Source organism: Vigna radiata, chromosome 7, assembly GCF_000741045.1.
Source record: "Vigna radiata var. radiata cultivar VC1973A chromosome 7, Vradiata_ver6, whole genome shotgun sequence".
Taxonomy (NCBI): Eukaryota; Viridiplantae; Streptophyta; class Magnoliopsida; order Fabales; family Fabaceae; genus Vigna; species Vigna radiata.
In genome coordinates this window covers 50,599,181-50,622,434 of record NC_028357.1, presented here as the reverse complement: position 1 = coordinate 50,622,434, position 23,254 = coordinate 50,599,181, and the positions used below count along the sequence as shown (strand labels likewise).

Below are 23,254 nucleotides of genomic sequence, written 5' to 3'. Positions count from 1 at the left end.
GGTTAGGGTTCTTGGAGACTTGTGCTACTGTTGTTCCCAAATTTAAAAGCAAAAGGTTAGGGTTAGGAATGACTTCTTCACAAAGTTGTTCTTCCTGTTCGAAGGCAGCGGGCAATGAAGGATCACAGTTAAGAAGCCCTAAATTTGAAACTCTAAGAAAAGTTCCTAATATTTACTAGTTTCCTTCTTCTTCTTCTTTGGTGGTGCTGGAGAAATCCCAATTAAGAATCCTGAATTTGCAAACTGGACCAGTCCCAAAATTAACAACCCTAATGGTTTCTAGAAATCTAAAATTGGGAAAATACCCTAATTAAAACCCTGAAATTGGAAATTAGTTTATGAAACCCTAAAGGGAAAAAATCCCCAATTACTTTTCATCCCTAATTTGTTTTTTCTTGGCGATATGGTGTGCTAGCACCATTGTTTTCTTCTCTGTTTACGTTTTGTGTCGTGCAATGGAGGTCAAGCTTCTTCTCCCTTTCGTTCATCATCACGATGGTCAGAAGAGTTTTGCGCTGCAGTAGTGGTGGCTTTCCATTGTTTTGGTTCTTCTTCTTGCTCGTTGCTGCCATGGTGAAGGAAATCGTCTTTGTCTTCTCCCTCGACGCTGAAATCGCGAGTTTATTTTATCCCAATTTGTAATATCGCTTCAGTTAATCCTAATTTTATTTTAACCCTATATTTTACATATTCCACGTGATTTTAAATTATTTTATTTTAACACATATAATGAAGTCAATGTCACCATAACCAAAACTGTACAACTTATCAGTTTTTTTATCAGCTGGACAACTCTGGCATTAGTCTTTTTAAAGCCGAAAGCAAGGACTAACTTGCACTGTTTTTGCGAAAAATAAGATATTAGTGAACTTTTGAAAAAAAAAGTGAACTTTTAAAAAAAGGAGAACAACTTTTAACACACCCTACAAACCGAAAGACTAAAATAAATATTAAATCAAACCTATATTTAAACCCAATCTATTTTGTCATCCCTGTCTTTTACCATATTCTTTCTCTTTCTTCTCTAGTATATTCATCATTCTTTTTTCTCTTCGTAAGTGTTGGCGACTAAGATTAGTATGTGGTGAAATCATACAAAAATATTTTAATCTTTTTTCTATTTATACGTATATTTAGTAGTTATGGGGTTGTGAAAAACAATAGGCATACATCTACTGCTTGAGAGATTGTTATCATGCTAGTTGAAAAAGCGGGTTTTCATAGCACACATCCATGTTATTATTAAAGCCCATAATATCAAAATAAACCAAAAGAAAAAGAAATATAGAGAGAGTTCGTTCGAAATGTTTATTCTAAAAGTTATCATTTAAATGGTAAAAAACTCATTCTGAATTCATTTTATCTGTTTGAAAAGTTCATTTAAAAAGATATCATCTATATTTTAATTTTTTTTTTCAAAATTTTTATTCCATAATATATTTCATATATTTTGAAAAATCTATTCTAAAAATATTATTTTAAAAATGATATTCTGTAAATTTGAAAAAGTTTCTTCTAAAAAAAATTCCAAAACAAAACACTTCAGATATGACTTTTACAGCAATGAAATAATTATTTTAAAAATTATAACATGCACCCATTTAAATGTTAGTGTATTTCTCTCACTTTTATTATTTTCCCTTTTGTATTTACATGACTATTTGTGAATCTCTACCATATTGTTAGAGTTAGAGTTCATAATCCCCAAAAGTACTTAAAGACATTATTTTATCTTTTAAGTATAGAAGAAAAACTATAGGTGAATTGTTCACATAAAAGAGATAATAATTAATTTTCATCTTTTATATAAAAAAATCAAATTTGATGTGATTTGTTTGTTGAATAATTAAAATTCATTTGTGTAATAAATGCATTATACACAAAATTTTACTTATGTATTACATATTATTCAAATATTAAGCTAGAACTATTATAGGAATTAAAATAATTTAGGCACACTGTGAATAAACTAAAATTATGTTAGGCATTAGTACCCTAAAATTATATATAAAGTTTTAAATTCAAAATTTTATGCTACACTTTTCTCTTTCTATAAAATATTAAATAATCAAAACAGTAAATAAAAATTAATAGTAATTATTATGTTTTGTTGATTTCTCTGACATAATATAATTTTTTTTTGTTATGCATTTATATATGAAACAGATTTTATTACATTTTGAAGAACAAAAATGGAACTTAAAATAAGAAGTTCATTACAATTAAGAAAACTCCTGAAGAAGGAGGAATTAGTTAATATTTACAGTAACATATTAATAAAATGATTATTTATGATTATTTTTGTTTTAATAATTATTATAATATCTAAAATGTTAGTTATAATATCACAAATGTCAAGTGTCAACGGTAACTGTAAATAGTATTACTTGATAAGAGGCCGAAATGAATTTGGGCTTTAGAAGGGAAGGAGTAAGCCCACGAGGAAGATACGATATGATATGATGTTTGTGTTTTGGAGGAGGGGAGACATAACAGTGGCAGCCGTGAAAGATTGAGAGAGGAAGAAGAAGAATTAGGGTTAGGGTTGAGGTTGTGAAGAGAAGATGCAAGGCGGTGACGAAGTGAGTATAGAAGAGTTGGCCTCGAATCTTTCCCTCTACAAAGATCAACTCCACCAGGTAAGCTCAATTATACTGTTCACTCACTCTGCTCTCGTTTCGTTCCATTTCATTCATTTGTTCCTCTTTCAATGAATTCTCAGGTCAGACAGCTCCTGAATGATGAACCTTCGAATTCAGAATACGTTGACATGGAGAGGGAACTTTCCGAGGTATGTGCCCTTTTTATTTTCATGCTAACAACTAATACACCACTTCTCCTACTTCTTCATTATCTCAATAGCAATTCCCTTCTTTCTCGAGAAACCAGATCCCTACCACAAAGACATCAGAGGATCCTTGTAGGCAAATGCATTTCTTGAATTTTCTTGCTTCNAAAAGGTGCTGAGGGTACTAGTTTTTATTTGGAACCTGCGGGCAATTAGTAACATGATTCAAATTGGTCAGCCTGAGGACTATGATCAAATAAATAAGTGAATCTTACATAAAACAAAAAACCAAAGACAACCTCGTCAAAATGCACATCACGTCTATCTTGGTTGTTGTGCAGGTGTGCTCTCTGTCGTGATGTCCAGCATGCTTTCTCCCTCTCACCTGATATGAGATGTTCACACTGAGATTCACCTAAGTTAGAATTTTGACATTAATTTTGGTTTATAATGTAAACATTTTCTGAAAACTATTTGTTTTACTGAACTCCAAACATGTGCCCTAAAATTGTGTTACACAGGTCATTGCTTTGACGGAGGAACTCCTTGCAACTGCAAAGCAAAATGAAATGTCTGGTTCAACGGCTGCTCCTAATGCTGGTACATCTCCAAGTTTGTCAATACATAAGGAGAATCAAATGGTATGTTCTCTGAATTCTCATTTGATTTTGGAGTTTACTTGCACTATTGCTGTCAGGGAAATTGGAAACAATGATTAGGGAACATGTGACTAATATTGCGTAGTATTTTTTCATTCGACCTCTGCCTCCCCCCATACATTTAACATCCTTTTGGTGGATCTTGTGTTTTCCTTCGAAAGTGGAGCAGTTTTCTTGCCATATTCTTATTACAATAAAGAAAAAAGTAGAGAGAATTTCTTGCCATATCCAAGTTTTACTGCAGTGCGTTCTGTTCTCATTTTTGTATAGATCTAGCCAGATGAATTTTAATTCTGACCAAGCTGATGTTCTTGTGTGCATGATAAGGGTCTTGTCATATTCCCTCTTCTTCCTACCCCCAATTCTCCTGCAGTCCCCTCTTCATTTCTGTCTATATTATGATGGCTGGGCCTGCTTTTCAGTTATTTTGGTTGTTCAAGTATTTTTCAAAATATACATTGGCATATGCCAGGTGTCTGCCTGCTTTTGGCTATAATTTAACTATGCAGATGAACTTACCTGTATTAATATGTATCTGCAAGTCATTGCATTGTTATATTCTAAAACAGAACCAAGGTTGTCTAACTCTGGAGTTTTCTGGTCAGACTCTTGCAAGTTTACAATTCTAGGTAGAGAAAGTAAGTTATCCCATTGTCTAACTCATTCCTGTATAAAATCTGGTAAATTCTCACAACAAGCTTGAGTCAAGAAACAAGTTTGCGATATTGAAGTCCAACCTAAACTTTGCTTCCAATTGGCCTCACAGTGTTAGTGTTTTCTTATGGAGATAAAATGTAGAAATATAGTTGTGTTAATAGTATTGTGTAATTTGTTTTTAGTAGGTTTTTAATATTAGTTTTTATGATAATTAAACGTATAACTGAAAACTCTACTAGTCTATGTAGACTTTCAAGTTTGACAACCTTGCGAAGATAGAACTACCTGTTCATGATTCATTTAATTTGTTTTATTTGATAATTGATAAAATTAACAATAGTAGAAGTGGTGGAGGAAGTAATCGAAATAATGTCTTTGCTGTGATGCATCAAACGAATGTGTCTTGGACGACAGATACGTTTGAAATGCATATCCGTAAAGTGTTTAATGTAGGTCGAAAGAGTCCTTATAAGTTAGAATGGTTGCTTATTGGTACAACTAATAATCCTGTTTTATGAATTCTCAATGTCCTTTCGGTTAAACGTAATTCAATATAAGACACTCATTAGTGAGAGTCTGCAACTTATTTATTATGCCATGCTGAATAAGACAAAAACACAAGGATCCCATAGTCTGTATCCCTTTTTCCTTAAAATAGTCTTATTAGCATTTCACTAATACACACACATCACAATTATAATTTTTTTATAATCATTTTTTAGTCTTTTTATAATTTTAGTCTTATTTGACACCCAAATCAGATATTTGTCCAACACTCTTATTTATGAAATTACAAATTGGCAGAAGTTGAGGGAACGATTGAAATCATCTCTAAATCTGATGAGTTGTTTTGTCACTATTACCCTAATCATATCTCTATACTCAATGCTTTTCTGTTGATTGTTGGTGTATTATTATGCTGTTTCACTTTTGTTAGACATATGATTTGGTTATATTAGAGATATGATTTCATTACATTAAAAAAAAGAGATATGATATGGTACGGAAATATCTTATCAATCTGTGACTTGTTTTGTCACTAATCCTTTCAATAATTACTCATAACAGCTGGATAGCTCTGATCTTCAAGAGAAATTTCTTATTGGCACAAAAGTTCAGGCAGTTTGGAGTGAAGATGGGGAGTGGTATTTTGTCTATCACTGTATTTTTTTTCCATTTCATTTACCTATGTTTATTGTGTTTTCATTTTGTTGTGTTATGAATTTCCAGGTATGATGCTACAATTGAGGCTTATACACCAAATGGTTATTATGTATCCTATGACAATTGGGGTAATAAAGAAGAGGTAAGGATTGTAAAAACTACTTGATGTACACATGATGATCGTATTGCTAGTCACGTAATGACATGTGGTCTGCATAATTTTTCCTCTAAATTCTTCATTGTTTGTTTTATCTTTTATGGGTATTTTTCCGCACCTAGGAAAATAGTGGGTGGAGGGATTGAGTTATAAAGGTGTGATCAAACTCCAAACTTTACATAAGCTCATGAAGCTTTCGTAAAATCAATTTGTAGATTCAACTGGTAAGAGTTTTCCTAATATAAAATTAATACTAATATTAAAAAATCTATTAATGGCATACAAACATAACAAATCTCCTGTAACAACAATAATTCAATATTTCCACATCATAATAAAGAAAACAGGCAAATGACAATAATAAAGTGTGTTAAAGCCAATTTGTTCTGGCTTCTTCACTAGCTTATTTGAGTGAACTCGAGAGTTTACGGAAAGAGTTTTTGATAGTGATTAACTCCTCTTTGTAAAGGATTGAGTTTAAGATTTAACTTGATTGTTTGATAAAATTATGAATCTCTTGTTTGGGAGATCTGTATTAGTTGACCACACCTATATACCAATGCCATAACACGAGTCAATGTTCGTAAATTATATTCTAGAGAATATTTGGTTATTGTAAATTATTCCTACTTTTCTCAATTTCTTTATACATGGTAATGTTAGGGATTCGAGTTTGATTTTGAGTCCCATATTGAATAGTAATGAAAAATTTGAGTAACAAATAAGGAGAAAGACCCACAAACCTGTTGTATTAGAGATTGTATTATAGTCTCTTATATGGGTTGATTCAGGACTAGTTGATATTGAATTTCCTTGGTCTGTCCTCTTTGAAAGAGCCAACAGATAATAGTAACGTGTTGGTGGTGGTTGTTTATAACAGGTTGATCCTGCAAATATAAGGCCAATTCAAGAAGGTTCTGTAGATGCTTTGTTAGAAGCTGAGCGAGTTGCGGAAGCTACAAAACAGGCTATCAAACGAAAAATTGCACAAGCTGCATCAATTGATTTACAGTCTCGCAGTCTACCTGCCAAACTTCGTATAGAGGCTGATGATCCTGAGGATGTGGTGAGTGAGATGTTTTCAGTAAATTTTCTAGCTATATCTTCAAATTGTACTTTTCTAAATTAAAAATGGTTGCTTTTTGATGTTGATTAAATGCTTAAGTTTTCTTGTTTAAGGATTCTACTTATGATTTTAGGATTCTACTTATCGTTTGATAAGTCTTTTCTCCTGTTTGTTCTTGCAAGAACGAAAATGTTTGCAAGTTGGTTCTGGACTTGTTTTGTTTGTGTTTTATCTGCCACTTAGCTATGATGACATGTTTTCTGACACAATCACAGAAAGCTTCGAAACGTAAGAAAATACATGCCTTTAAGTCAAAGATGCGGATGGAGCAACTTGAAGTCACACAAAATAAGCGGCAAAATGCTTGGCAGCAATTCCAGTCAACCAAAGGAAAGGCGAAGAAGGTACCTTTCTCAAGTTTTCAATCTTTTTTATTCTCACATTAAATTAGTTTGAGAATTGTTTTTGCACCTTATTTTAGGTTGTGACCAATGGTAGTTTTCTTATAATTGTATTGAATTTTTGTTTTATTTTTATTTGTATATACATTTTCTAGTTTATAGTAAATATTGAACTATGCAAATTGGTTCATTATGATACAACAAGGCTTGATTGGATATGATGCTATACCCTGGTGCTATCTTTTTTTTTAGGTTCTCTTTTACCGTACAAACGGTAGTTTTCATGTTACAATTGCAATGGTTTACTTTTCCACATGCATTATAGTTGTAAATATTGGAAATTAACCGAGCCAATTGGTCCATTAGGGTACACAGTAGTGCTTGGTTAGGATTAAATTGTCTACAAAATTTCGTTCTAATCAGTATTTTCTTTGTAACATCATAATATTATATTGAATTACTATATTGCATAAGATAACTTGAATAGAAAACAGGTTCCTATTTCCTTTTTGTAGTCAGTATGTATTTCCATGTATTTTTTGAGAATAACCCTTGTATTTCCTTTTTAAGAATAAATATTGAATGCACCGTCAGTACAATTTTTTACGTTGTCTTTCTTTCACGAACCGTTATCTATAGTGAATTTGTGAATTTTTATAATAATTATCTAAAAACTCATTGCTTAATGGAATATACGTACGTACATTGGAGCTGGTTGTTTACATTTATATTTAAAGCAGTCGCATATAAAGGGTTGTCTTATTGAAATATATTGTAGAAATGTTCTAATCGAATATTAGAAATTTAAGTATCTCTTTGGAAAATTTGTTAAAGTCTTTGCGGTTAGGGGAATTAGAAAGTTACATATCTACTATCTGCTCGTTTTATTTATGAGTTAATTCCTTTGATTTTTGCGTTGTTTTTGTATACGACTTGGTTGTTTACATGCTTGAATTGAGTTTTAAAAATGATCTTTTTTGTTCTGGTATGTGATACAGATTGGTTTCTTCTCTGGAAGAAAACGAGAGAGTATTTTTAAATCTCCTGATGATCCTCAAGGAAAGGTTGGTGTGACAGGAAGTGGGAAAGGTTTGACAGAGTTCCAGAAGAGAGAAAAACATTTTCACCTCAAAGATGGTACAACTGAAAATGATGATTAGGTTTATATGATACTTTCAACTATTAGCCTTTCAAGTGTATGTATAACAATGCTCAAACAAACCATTCACTGTCACTTATGGCAATGTTATCCTATGAAATGTGTTGAGACGGTTCTAGATTATGGTATTAGCCTTTACATTTTTTTTTTCCTTTTAGCTTACTTTATTTTATCATATCGTTATTTTCAAAGTTTTATTATTATTAAACGTTAAATATATTAAAATTAACTTATTAAATTTTTTATTCCGAAAAATAATATTTTTTATATCTAAAACGTAATAAATATTGAAATGTGATTTTAATAATTTATTTGTTAAATGTTAATACTTGTGTATATTTATAGTATTTGATTAAGTTATTACAGTATCAATATAATTAATTAAAAATAGTACATTTATTATAAAATTCTCATTAATTATATGGTAAGTGTAAAAATACGGCTGTATAAATGCATATAACATGTAACTTGCTACAAATAGGTAACAGTATTCTGAATCACAAGTAGTAAGATGTAAAGCCCCGGACTTTTAGATGATAAACAACTCATACGACAACATTCTAGTGTGCTTCGTTTGATCTTTGCATAAATTGTTATAGTATAACTCACATGACAAAATTTCAGGCAATGATGAGATAAATCAAATGGCCAACTAGTCGGTTGTAACAATCCGAATGAGAAAAATCATATTTAACAACCAATTAGTGATTTTATATAATGGAAAATTCACAAGGTTTTGCAATCGAAGAACATATAATACATTTATAAATGTCATCTTGACACCAAGAGTTGTCCATTTTTGGACTTAGTATGTGTTTTATCAGGTGACATAATAGAAGCAAATTTGTCTCCAATCACGTGATAAGAAGCCCATGTATCTAGTACGCAAGACGAAATAACCTTATCCGTCAATTTTTCTTGGAGACAGAATGGTTATTTAAATATTTAATCATATTTAACATGGTAATCCATTGATCATCTTTCCATTTTCATTGTTTTCTGTTACGGCAGAAACAAAAATATGAGTAATATCGGAAAAGATTTATTATCTAAATTCTGATATTATATAAAATTAGTATGAAACCAGCTGTATTATTCATATTGATACTATAAATGTTATACACAACCTATAATACAAATAAAATGAGTAATTCCGAATTATAGAAATATTCTCCAAATGGGTGGGCTTTAAGTTTTTTTAACACTTATATCCACCCAATTTTATATCCATCCAACTATCGTTATTTCACAACAAAGTACACAAATATAACTTGTCACATACTCAAGAGGTGAGTCACATTATAGTCAACTCATAAGAATATGGTCAACGAATGCTACATAATGAAAATAGATTTTTTAATATTTTCGAATTATTAAATGAGAAAAGGTCAGACTGAGATATTCTACAAGTGGTAAATATTAAATCTAATTTGTAAGCAAAAATTTGATACCGAGGAGATTCAGGTAAATTTTTTTCCTTTTGGTTTAAATTTTTCCCTAGGCAATCGAGGCCAGCAACTGATCATCAGATAATTTAGTAAAAACAAGAAAAAAAGAATACAGAAAAAGGCAAAATATTCCGTCCTATACAAGAAATCACCACTGGTATTTCGATCGCTAGAATCGATTTCTCCTATGTTACAATAAAATTAACAAGTTTTCCAGGCTTCTGCATCAAACATGTCTTGGTAGGTAAAATTTCAAAACTCCTTCCAGAACTATGATCAAGAGAGATTGAGAGAAATTACAGCTGTATATGAATCATTCATTGCGGATTGAATAATATTTATCCCACAGAGTTTGTGATTTCGATATTTCGTTCATAAGATTCTTGAACTTGACACTGCAATCTCCTCCACTGCATAATGTAAAGTCAATATAAATATATATACGTTTCACATATAAAGGAGGAAAGATTCACTTCAATAATAAATAGATCCACTACCAGAAAATTAGGGAATTATAAAACGCGACTAGAAAAGTTAAATTGTTCTTATCTCACATAATATGGTTGCAAAAATAACCACACTTGGCATATAGTCAGTGCTTTCAAAACGTGAAAAAAAAAAAAAAAACCACTTAAAGAGTAATTGTTACAATTTGTAACATACTGTTTTTATAATAATACTATTACCACATAATATTCAATGAGAAATCTAAATTAAGATGCAAAACATAAACTTTGCCTACAAGAAAATATCACAAGCTGATTTGAGTATTCTTAAGTGGTGTTTGGCTATTTAGATGTTAAAAGGTAATTTAAAAGGAAAACAAAAACAATTAAAGCTATTTCGTAATTTATAGTTTTTTTAGATTCACGGTTACTTCTAAAATAAAAATTCTTTTAAGGTCATCAGTCTGGAATATTGAAGAAAGAAAAAGGGAAAAAGTAGCTTTTATCTAAAAGCCTTCCTAAAACTGTTAGGTCCAATTTTTCCTTTTAATAGCTGGTTATGCACCAACTTACTAGATTTCTAAGAAAGGCATTTTTCATTTGATTTATTGAGCGTCAGCAAAAGACGAGTAGTTCGGTTCGCAAACAGGTCAAAATACATACCTTATGCGGTTCAAGGATGCAATAGCCCGTAGTGCACTTCGAATCATGTCTTCATTACGATCTACTTCTTGCTTGACCGCGTCTTGCTTCGGCTTAAAATTAATAGTCTTCTGGAGAGGATCAACCAATGAATCCAACACTGAAAGGTAATAATACGAGTTAGAAAAGAGAGATGCAACAAGGAAAAGGCTTGATACTAAGCCAGAGGCAAAATCAACCTGCTAAGACTGCAGAAGGACACTTGTCAGCTAGTTTTGAAAGTATCAAGTGGCACGGCATTTTAACATCATAGTGATCTGAAAAAACACAAATATATCCTTAAAATTAGTACCAACAGAGATACGGTTGGATTCTCAATCCTCTGAGCTTTACCAGTACAAAAACATATTCAGCAGAGTATAGAAAACAATTTCCAAGTGCTGCTTAGTAGCAATAGCACAAAACTAATTTTTTTCATTAAACTTGGCACACGAATCATCATAAAAAATTCATATTTGCAGACATTGCGGTGGAAAACGGATGATAGAGTTCATCCAAAGAAAGTATATCAACTGTCAACACAAAATTAAAAAGTTTCCCTAGAAGCAGCCTATCTGCTTGCAGGAGTACGGCTATAACAGATAGAGAGTATTGTGCACCATGTTCCCTTAAGGACAAGCCAATCAGAACCAACAAAGTAATCCGCAGTGATGGATAAAAGATTACAACTAATGCTTACCATCCAAACCAGACTTAAGATAAGGAACAATGAATGATGAGGGGTTCACTTGATCAAGACAACTATCCAGTAATGTGTCTACACATTCAAAAGCTGCCTTCCTCAATTCAAGTCCATCATCCACAATATGCTTGAAAGGACCAAGATCAACCGTCCTTATGAGCTCTTGCTGTCAAAATTTCATTAAAAAAATCAGATCACCTCCCATATTTAAAGTGGACTCAGAAACCACTACAGAATATATTAAAATTAAATTAAATGTTCACAGAGTTAGAGGGAATAGAAAGTGTTTTTATTGCTCAACAGAAACATATGGAACAGAGTGTATCACAATTCAGGTTACCTTAACGATTGTTTGATCGTATAGAAGAGGCAACAGATCAGGAAGAAGGCCCTTGATGAGATTTGGCTTATTGTGTGCAAATGTACTTAGAGCCAAAACAGCAGCTCTCCTAACATGCTGCATGCTCAAAATAACAACCAGCAATAAACAAGTTCAAGCTTAATACACCATCGCAATGTAAGGAACAAATACACAACTAACAAAAGAACATAGCATGTTATATTTCTTAACATTCAGTAAGGTGAGTAAAAGCTCACCCTGTCGTTATCCTTGATAAGCATCAGAAATGAGGATATTTCAGGGTATATGATCTCATCTATCTTCTCTGGACGTTCAACAATAGAGTACTTCACAGCAATGACAACAGTAGCTCGAGTAAATGCAGCTGGGCTGGTTGTTCTTACCTACAGAAGTTTCAAAACATACAAATACAATCATCAAGTACCGAAAGATGTAAAACACAGTCCTATGTACAGGATACAAAATGAAAATTTAAATACCTTGAGTGCAGGAACAAGTTTTACATGCTCAATAAGTGCAATTTTGCCCAAACACTCCGCCACTACATTGCGCACTTCCTCTTCCTCACTTTCACAGTGGTTGAAGAGTAAATTAAGTATTTTCTCCACACTGGACTCTTGAAACTCTGCTTTATCAACAGATTGTCTCACAATAACCTGTCAGGTAGGGGGCACGANAATTGTGTATATTAATATTAAATTAAACATTTGTGAANAATCATGATTGCGCATATATTTAATAATAGAAAGAAATCACAACCAATTCTAATNTAACATACCTCTTTCAAAGAATGGAGCAAGAGATATTGTTTCTTCTGNTGATTATCAATCTGATCCAANATAAATGGCAAGTATTTTGGAAGATTACCAACAGCAATGTTACCAAGAGCATATGAGGCANCANACTTTATCTCTTCAAAAGGAGACTGGAAAGATTCAATAACAATGTTTTCTATATGGTCATGTGTACTTAGATCCTTCCTTCTACCAATCTCCCCCAAGCATAAAAGGGCAAGGTGCTGTTTAGCCTTTGAAAATTAAAAGGGAAAAGCATTAATGATCAATACTTACAGAAGAGATGAACAATCTACTTTCGAAGCATTTTATTTCCTAATGGAGAGCAGTGTTAGGAATAAACAATTCTACAGTATATTCTCAATCAAATCACATTTCTCAGATATTGTTTAAGTCAAAAATAGTAAATCCTTGTCATCATAAATTACTTTCTATTATTACATATAGAAATAACACTACCAATCTCATTACTCTTAAAAAATNATTCATAAAGACAACTTTGGTTTGGTTTTACAAGGAGACAATATTTCTATAATTCTATATTACCCAAACTTATATGTTTCTTGTAGTTTTATTGGATATAAATGCTTTAAAAGATTGGACACATCACCAACATGTACCACTGAAGTATCCAAAAGTATGGGCGTAGGATATGGGAAACAAATAAGAGTATTGCTGCTTCACAAGTTTGAGTACTTTATGGATAAGTACTACTGGTATCGGATACATAAAACAAATTGAAATGCTGGTGCTTCATAACACAGTAGAAACTTGGGAGAAAAATAATTACCGAATTAGAACTACTGTCATCCTTGAGAATGTCAGTAAGCATTTTAACTGTAGATGAGCACTTCTGATCACCAGCAGCAAGGCATAGAACAGCCACACACTGGGCAATCGAATGCAAAGCTTGTTTAGCAATGCCACCTGACTGAGGAGAAGGCTTAGCACAGGCAAGTAGTGACTCTAGCAGTGAATCAAAACTAGTATTTGCGGAGTAGACTAAAGCAGCAAAAAAGTTTTGCAAAGCCTGTAGCAATCAGAAAAAGAAAACCCTTATAATGCATATATTATACTTCATATAAATTGGGACAAGGTCAGGCACATGTGTAAAAATTACCAAGAGTGCTTGCCCCTGCAACAATGAGCTTTTAATTAACGTTAGAGCTTGAGGAAGAACTTTGTTTCTAACAGCCAAACCAATACTTTGATTTGACCTCTTATCGCCCATTAATGTGCAACAGAGTTCCAGGGCAAGAGCTGTCATGTGCAAGTCAGAATCACTGAAACACAAGCAACAAAAAATGGAATCAATTATTCCATTTCAACTACACCGATGTACAGAAAGTAGATAAGGAAGACAAACCTTATTAGTCCAGACAGCTCTACAATAATAACTTCATAAGCAGACAACACAATCTTATCACCATAAGCAACTATAAGTGAATTCAAGGTTCCCAAGGTAGCCTGTCTTAAAGCACGATTAGCCTGTTTGCAAACCAGTAAAACAAGGCTTAGAACATTTCACTTGTTACAGTGAGAAACTCTCAAGAATATAAGCAAATTGAACTTAAAAATCAAATTGCCTTCATGAAATTCCAATAAAGTACATCATAAGCTGATAAGCATATTATAATGAGAGGAGTAGCATACTTTTCGAAGGAATGCAGTCAACTCTGCTACCACATGCTCCAGAACACATGACAGATCCACCCGAAGTGGAGAAGCAGCAATGACAGCAAATGCCTGCATAAGAATGGTAACATTCAAGACAAAAGCATCTAGCTACACAAATACTTCTATAGGAAACAAAATTAAAATATTTCAATTTAAATAATTTAAATAATTGCACATTCAATTCCTACTACTTTGGATTAGGGGAATTTCATCCTCAGATTAGCTAGGTTCGGTATGTAGACAAATTTGCACCGAAGCTGATTTAATATCCCGATCCTTGAGGCATTGACAGAAAATAACTCTCTGACTGATCTCTACTGTTCCACTTGGTTCCACAAAAAAAAAGGCCAAGTTGTGAAGCATTAAAAAAAAAATCTCACTAAGCTTCACTGGCGAGCAAAACCAGAAATTATTTAATTGCAAATTTTTAAAGTTGCATTTTCAGTATATTTTGTAGTTTTCCTTTCTGGTTTCTTCCAGCAGAGAAAATAGATTTGCTGACGCTGGAACAGAATGTTGCCAATATCATGATAAAATCCAACAGTGACATCCATTCACATGAGACAAGTTGCAATAACCAGTGGCAAAAAAATCCAACAGTGGCATCCAACATAAATTCCTTATTATTATACAATAAACAGTTTTTCAATATCACCAAGAGACAAGTTGCAAGCCAAGACAATCATCTTAATGCACAATATTCAACAGACCAACCTTAACAGCAGTAAGTCGAGTTATCTCATTTCCCATACGATCAACAAGCACAGGAAGACATGCAGGTAATTCTGCATTTAGATGGTCGCCAAATGTTGACACAATGAGTCCCATGCAGGAAATAGCACACTCCTTAACCTCCTGCACAGGAAAAAGGTTATATTGTATATGATAAAAAATATATAAAGAATTCTTCTACAGTTATCCAACTAACCTGATCCTGATCTTGGTTTATTAAGCGTGACATAATGCCATTATATATGGGTTGAACATATGGTCTGAAATCAAAACCAGACCCCTGCACAACAATTTCATTCTGATGGTTAGAAATAGGCCTACACATTATTTCTAAAACCAAAAACATAGACATACCTCAATGTTTGGCCGCACAACCCGAACAAGTTCTCCACATACTCTCAAGGCCTCTGCAGTGACCTTGTAATAACGTTCACCAACAGCTGACAGAACAGGAGCAGAAAGAGCCTACGAGCAGAATCATAAATGTAATTGATCACAAAATGCAGCCATGTGTTTATCCATATACACGGCAATTAACATACCACATACATGTCACTGCCTTGCATCAAAGAGTTTGACAGGAAAAGTTTAAGTTAATATGTGTCAAGGAATTGCTTCAGGTAAAGGATTATGCAACCAAGGGAAGGATTTTATTTTGACACATCCCGCCTCATGAAGCCCCGATACTAGGTATTAAAGATGGTGTAGAACAAGATTTTTGTAACTGTCTATTGAGTGTACTGGTCTGGTCTGGCAATAAACAGAACCAGTCATAAACACAGGAGTGGCAGATATTGAATTCTACATAACTAAGTTAACTAGGATGACACTATGTCAAAGAAACAATGGAACAAAAACCTCATATAATACACTCCCTCTAGACTAAAATATAAGCAAAAAAGGGTAGTCAGGTGGACTTAAATATAAACATATTTCAATTCCATGAACCTTATTTAATGCTACTCTTTCAGAAATACCCTTATCTTTAAACTCAAGCACATTCTCAACAAATATAATTAAAGCTAATTTAGATGAAGTACCTCTTTATTCTATGGAAACAAGAATATTAAACGAACTTAACCACTATTCTTAATCAATGTGAAACTAGTTAATTTTGCTTAAAATTGAGTCCAAAGGTAGTATCTACTTTAAAAAGATCAACATACTCCATAATTGGAATACGAAGAAATAAAAGGAAGAGAAATAGTGTACTAAAACAATAAGTTAATGACTAATGGAGATAAAATTAAAAATCCGGAAAAGATGAGGGAAACACTAGAGTGAGTAATAATAATTTCAAAGGAGCATATTTTGTGAGGTTTTCTCTGAATTCAACACAATCATTAAGGCTATAGACATCACAGAGTGGAAAAACACAAAATAATCCACTTTTGTCAAGCATCAATTCTAGTGTTTTTCCAGTCTAAATTATGATAAGCAGTGTGACAAACAGTCCAAGGAAACTCTGCTCAGCATGGAAGCCTAGCCATCAGTGCTGCTAAAGTTTTCTTTTTTTGGATTCAAACTCTGCTCAAGGTGTTAAAAATGCCAATTTCAGCACCTGATATCTAGTGTGACAGCAGTAGCAGAGTTGCTCTCTCTCACAATCCAATTCTTCATGCTCAAGCGAAGCATGTAGAGCTTGGTATCTTTTCCCTTCACGAGAAAGTTGTAGACAACACTTTGAAGTTCAGCATTTCCCTTCTGATCAACAAACAATGCGTTGATTCTTCACCAATCTCTTTCTCCTACACCCTTCCGGTTCTTCAGGACAAGCTGAAAGTGACTTCAGGAGAGTCAACTTTGGCTTAGGGGGTTATGTTATAGCGAACTCATGGGAACAGTCTCTTACTGTAAACCTGCTGCATTCTATCTCTCCTCTATTAGTTAGATTAAGACAATTACTGTCCAGATACTTTGAACCTGGTCATTGTTGTACTCATTTCTTCAACGAGAGAAAATCAATAACAAATTACAGATTCAGTTCTCTCTCAGTTGATCTAGTTTCTTTAGAAATGCTAACAGAGGATATATATTTATGTTTTCACATGATAAAACTCACCCATTACTGTACCTGAATTGTTGCTATAACACAAGTGATAAAGCTTCACAAGAACTAATTCAAAGATTAAACTAGACAGGTAATACTGTTTACCTTGATATAAGGGTGAAATACATCAGGAGAATGTGAAGATAACACCAATCTTGTAAATGTTAGAGCCTCAATCTTTAAATTCGAGGTGGAAGATTTGTCCTGACAATTAAAAGAAAATACAAAGCAATCAGTACTGGAAAACAAGCTGAGTTTATGATTAATTATAATTCAAACCAATATTGCCTACATTTAATGCTTTTTCAATTCCTGGAATGAGAGACCCAATGTGGTCTGCAAGACAGTTCGGCAATACAACCACAAGTTCTTTCAAAACAGAAAAGGCTCCAACCTGCATACACATTGATGCTTAAGATTCGATGATAATTTTAAAAAGAAAAAAAAAAGTCAATTACCAACTTTTGATGACTACTACCTTTGTCTTGATAGATTTCTCACGCAACTGCCTATTTATAGATTTGACAATCTTTGAGACCTCTTGCTTCAACAACCATCGAGGACTGCATTACATATCAGCCCTAAGACAGTCAATAATGGCTATATTTTATGACATAGTAAAACCAAGGATTGTCAACAGGAAAGTAATAACCATTGTGGATGTTCATTCACATTGCTCTTGAAAAACAGATAAAAGTCATTAAACCAAAGGTGGCATTGTAAAATTTGGACATATATTTATGAGCTTCTAAAAGCAGTTGTTATAGTTACACTGATAAGATAATATTCAAAATTAATTTTCCCATACACCTGCACTAAAGAACAATTTTCGGATACAGATTTAGTTAGCTGTCACCTCCATATAAGGAGCAATAAATATATAGTTACCTATCATAAAAGAGTTTCTGCAAGATAACAAATCTTAAGGAGCATACCACTTGGTCTTTTTAAAATATTCATCTAAGATTAACATACTATAATATTATTGAGCATGCATCTTAAGTTAATATGTCTAGAAGTTCACAATCAATTTAATTATAAATTATTCACAAGCAATAAAAACATTCATCAAAAGAAATAAAGAAACTTTTTACACTAGGAAAAGGATTAGCCCCTTGCCTCATTTCATTTGCATCAATCTGTCCTTTTGTGACGTTTCCAGTTTGGCGCAAGAGCTCAATGAAAGTATTAAATACATCCATCTGCAACATATTCATGTTAAAAAGCAACCTTGTGCAGTAAAGACGACAATAAATATCTTAATTTGGGCCTACCTTAACATTTTCTTCCCTTTCTTTGAATCTGTCAATTAGTTTTGGACAAGCCTAAAGGATGGATAAAAATTTCAAAGTTAGATAGTCAAGCAACTAAATATTATGGGGAAGCAAACAGCTATACATGCAAACACAATTTCTAGTGAATAAAAAACTTATCAGGGCGTGAGACTATTACAAACATCTAATCAAACTATGGACCTAGTAACTCTAATGTTTATCTAATACCAAGAGATAGATAAAATGATATAAGAACAGTAATATTTTTGTAGGAAATCCCGCATCACCTAAATATTAAGCCAAATTATATTATGTAAGTGAACTGCAAAACTCACCTTACAAATAAGCTTTGTGAGGTTAAGTTAGACATAAACTCACTTATAAGGATGGTATCAAAGTTACTCAAAACCTATAATAATAAAGTTCATGGGGGGGGAGGGATTGAGGGGATATGTTGAAAATCCCATATCAACTAAAAATGAGACAAAATTATAGTATATCGCAAAATCTTAATTTACAAGCCAAGTTTTGAGAAATTGAGTTGAGTATAAACCCAATTACTAAAAATTTCCAAGTAAAGGCAACAATGGGATTTTTATGTAGAGATGAAATTATGCACAGATAGCATAGGTACCTCATCATACAGCTTTGACAAAATTTCAGGACGAGAAACAATCAATGCTGCTAAGCATTTAGCTGCTGCCCGGCGAACTTTCCAGCTGACATCTTCATCATCTGTATATTCATTTGCACTCTCACTGCAAAAGGTAGCATGTTTGGGATGATTAAAAAGATGAATCTCATGCAAACATTAAAAACATACTGCAGCTAAGTGAACAGAAAAAAAAAAAAACATACTCATCCTCCTCCTCTTCAAGACCTTCATCGTCAGTATCCTCCTCCATGTTGTCAGTGAAGTTCGGATCATAACTTAAATATTCCAGTGTCAGATGAAGAATTTCATCACAGTAAACAGAAATATCCCTTGGACACCTTAGGAGAAAGCTTTCCAGTGCCTTGGCAAAATTTTAACATCATTCAGATGACAGTATAACATACTTCAGAGTACTAAGGTTACTGACAATAAACAAACATGGCACCTGCAAGCTGTACTCACGAAGCTCTTCATCATTTTCCGAGGCATTAGTACAATAATTGATTAGCACTGGAACAGTGTCTCCAAGATGGGGCCCAAATCGATAGCCAACAGCCCGACTGAAAATTAGTTCAAACTTGTTGATAACAAGAAAAATATTCTTTCTCAATATTCTCAATATAAAAATAAAACAAAGCACAAGGAATGGATTAATGAGAATACTAACCTCAAAGCACCAATCATCTGTATATTTGTACGGATCATTTCAGACTTGGTAACTTTATTTTTCAAGTTAGAAACAACTTCAACTGTTGCCTTTGCCAACAAATCATCTGACAAGCTTGAAGAGAGAGATGCTGACAAAATGAAGAGTTTAACTAGATGAACAGTTTTGCTTTCATTGATAACATCTTCAACCAAATTAAAATTGAGACCATTTTAGGGTTTCAAACAGCTTGCTTCAAGGTATTTTCATCTTGGAATTAGTAATTACATGGATTGGGTTCAACTAATTTAAGTTCCATCGCAAAGAAAATAAACATGAACTTGAATAATCTATTTAAATCCTGAGCTTTGTAAATTTGTCTGGAGGCCATCATCAATCTTTTCATGTATCAGTTAGTGTTTCTAAGTATTTGCTCACAGCTAAATAACACTGACTTAAAAAATAAAATATATAAATTATACAACAATATTCCTTATTTGAAATACGTTCCAACTTGCAAGCAAACATTCAATTTAAAGATAGTATTCAATATAATAGAATACATTAAGGATTAGCAATTTAGTCTGAGTCAAGTATGTTTATCAAATAAAGTTCAAAAGTCAGATTTACCCCCACATTCCAGTTATCATGAAAATCTAAGTGAATTTTTCAAAAATCAAAAGGTTCCAAATCAGAATATGGAAAAGCCACAGATAGCACAACTTGAGTACAATTTTTCTCTAAACAAATTCAGTAAAAGAATTCAACAAGGTGAAAAAGGAAAATTGACAACACTCAAAATGCAAAAAGTAACATCAACTCTCCAATAATAAGTAATAAACAATTCTTTCTATGAAAATCAAATACAGCAAATTTAAATTCATCTTACCAATGCATGCCACCGTCTTCTTGCGCACACTAGCTTGATTAGAACTTAACTGAGAAAGCAAGGAACTTAACAATAGTTCGTGGTCAGCTGCCATTAGATTTCCAAATTTATGAAGCACATCACATAAAATATCCAGAGATTCACATTTAATCTCAGAGCCCATTCCCTGTAGATGAGGAGTATATTACAACACGATGTCACCTAGAAAAACTCTAAACAAGCAGTTCGTGATTAATAATTAAAGTACAGGAGGAGGAGGACCAAGCTAAACTATTTTATAAATGATTACTCAGGGGCCAGTGAGCGTGAGTAGACCCCAAACCAACCCACGAGGCTGGAATCAATGCTAAAAATAAATCTAATCCCCTTTGACTCACAAGTCAATGAAGCCATGGACAATGTAGACATAAAACCATTCAAACTTCTTTTTGAATAGCTGGTTTGAATAGTTGATTCAGTTTCAGTGTTTTATGACCCAGTTGTCTACAGCTCAATCCCTGTCACTCCTATTCTTCTAAAGAAGTTGAATCTCAAAGCTAAACAGGTGGGCTAGTGCATTGCCGGCAGTTAAACCTCATAAGGTCCATCTTGCATGATAGAGTGGGATGGATATATTTCACCTAATAACTCATGCGTTCAAGATGAGTGTTATACAATGGTAGCATAAAAATAAATACGCTGATTAAAAATGAAAGAAATTGAAATTTTTATATAATTCTCGTCTTCTTGAACAGGTACATAATAGATGAGAAGCCATGGAACACAGCGTAGTTTAATGGTGGCATCAGCCTATGACAAAACCACAGCCCAATACACTCAGCCTTGCATAGAGACCAAGCAAACCTACAGGACCTATTGATTGAGTCACTATATAGATAAATTTAGATGACGAGGAAATGGATTATAAGTGCCAATACTGCATTTTACTTTTGCTGGACTCCTTTTGTTACCTAAAAGTGCGGATAGCCAATGATTGGCTCTGTACTATGCTATATACAGCACCCACAATACAATTACAGCTTTTAAGCAATACTACGAACTTACAGGACCAGTGATTCCTTTTATCAATTGTGGCGTGAGGGTTTGGAGAATAGATTGTGCAAGAGACTGAGTAGAAACTTCAGCAACAACTGTCTTCAAAGCTATGCTAGCAATGTCACGATGCTGATCCTTCCCATTTAGCAATTTGTCACATAGTTTACTGGTCATTTCCACCACCCTTACCTCACTCACCTTCCTCACTAACGGAGCAAGACTGCAATTTCAATCAAATTTGAACTAATAAATAAACTATAGCAACACCAGTGCTTTATCATTTTTTATCTCATCTTCATGTGGCAAGGCAAACTGAATGCACTAGAACATAAGACAACCATATATACATACAAATCATTAGCAGAAATAATAAACGCTGTGACTTATTAAATTATGTGATGTAATTTTTTGTATCGGTAGCAATTGGACACACTTCAGGGAGCTTACAACAACTCTACCATCTCAACCAACTGAAATTTACCCCTTGACTGTGATGTAATTCCTATCGTGCCCTATATTGCACGAGCAATAGTTCTGATGCTGAACTTTCAAAACCTTTAAAACCTTGTCATTAAAATATCCATGATTATCCTTTTAAACTCTAGAGCAATGAATGCCCGGCTCAACTTAAACATGAAAAACAAAAGAATACTAGTAATATTTGAAATTGTGTGCATACATTACATATGAGGGGAAGCAAATGAATGAGCAGAGAGAAAATGCGTACCATTTGACAGCAAGTCCAGAAACATCTCCAGCTGCATCATCAAGCTGTTGTATGATGATGTTTGTCAATTTTACCTCCAGATCAGCATCGGCCTTAAAAGTCGCTTTGCTCAACTCGTTCAGCAAATCAGATGTGGCCATGTATCTGTAATCTTTGTCCTTGCCAGTCATCTGCGTGAAGAAATCGGTCAGCATTCAACCTAAACAGCTACAATGCATAAGTACATGAAGATCATAACATGTATATGCATACCTTTTCGAGTATGCCAGTCAAAGCTAAATTCGCCATGTTTCCGCAGTTTAAATAGAGTGAAATCTCGCTCGGCAATCTGGGAAGTAGCAAAGAAACAAAGTTGATAAAAGAATAAGGAACAGAGATGTGTGAAAACCTAGATTGAGAGTGAGATGAGAAGTGTGAGTAGCAGAGGAAAACCTGATTGTTTGGAATTGTCAAATTGTCGAAAGCTGAAATGGTAATGGCGAGAAGAAGCGGAGCAGAAACCCTAGGAAGAGAATGGATCAGAAATTGAAACCGATGCACTTCTTCTTCTTCTCTGCTCTTTTCTGATTGCAAGTGTCTCTTCGCTCCTCATATGCCACAGCCTAAAAACTTTCATATCAAACCCTATTCACTTTCACTTATTTTCTACCTACTATTACATTTTACTATTGTTTTATTTATGTTTAATTATTATTATTGATATATTTTGTTAGGTAGTTATATTGTTCTGAAATAATATTATTATGCAAAAAAAAAAAAAAAAAAAACTTGTATTATTATTACGTATATCTTACCCCTCCTCCCAGTGTTACTGTTTTTTGTAGTCTTATAATTTGCAGATCTTTTTTCTAATCATTATCAAGTATATTTTTCAAATCTACAATTTTTAAATGAACAAATATTAAAATGACTAGATAAAAATGGAAAGAAATTTTACAAAGATCAAAAGTTAGTAAAAAAAATTAGGAACTAAAAAATAAATACAATTATATTCCAAAAATAGAAAAAGGTGTATTTAACCATGAATATATATAGTTTTAAACACCTAAAATAAGTGTAAATATGTAATGAAAAGTTATATAACG

General features: G+C 33.1%; 2 protein-coding genes across 2 annotated transcripts; one reads left to right on the top strand and one right to left on the bottom strand.

Annotated features, from left to right (window-relative positions):
- The first annotated feature begins 2,456 nt into the window (after nt 1-2,456).
- Nucleotides 2,457-8,191, top strand: LOC106769460 (survival of motor neuron-related-splicing factor 30). The gene is made up of 8 exons (XM_014655086.2): nt 2,457-2,639; nt 2,723-2,791; nt 3,310-3,429; nt 5,173-5,249; nt 5,335-5,410; nt 6,306-6,491; nt 6,767-6,895; nt 7,891-8,191. Exons 1-8 carry the CDS (start codon nt 2,565-2,567, stop codon nt 8,050-8,052), a joined length of 894 nt encoding a protein of 297 aa, XP_014510572.1. The 5' UTR covers nt 2,457-2,564; the 3' UTR covers nt 8,053-8,191.
- Nucleotides 8,192-9,510: 1,319 nt separating this feature from the next.
- LOC106768356 (cullin-associated NEDD8-dissociated protein 1) lies at nt 9,511-22,793 on the bottom strand. The gene is made up of 29 exons (XM_014653464.2): nt 22,602-22,793; nt 22,422-22,497; nt 22,170-22,339; nt 21,452-21,662; nt 20,408-20,573; nt 19,540-19,669; nt 19,318-19,432; nt 19,076-19,233; nt 18,852-18,975; nt 18,218-18,268; nt 18,063-18,145; nt 17,422-17,506; nt 17,236-17,337; nt 17,049-17,147; nt 15,248-15,358; nt 15,090-15,173; nt 14,876-15,016; nt 14,138-14,230; nt 13,851-13,972; nt 13,605-13,767; nt 13,275-13,514; nt 12,469-12,717; nt 12,170-12,346; nt 11,927-12,073; nt 11,670-11,786; nt 11,327-11,495; nt 10,827-10,904; nt 10,609-10,747; nt 9,511-9,909 (listed from the first exon to the last, which is right to left on the bottom strand). The coding sequence occupies exons 2-29, from the start codon at nt 22,455-22,457 to the stop codon at nt 9,813-9,815; spliced, it is 3,657 nt and encodes a 1,218-aa protein (XP_014508950.1). The 5' UTR covers nt 22,458-22,497; nt 22,602-22,793; the 3' UTR covers nt 9,511-9,812.
- Between the last annotated feature and the right edge of the window lie 461 nt (nt 22,794-23,254).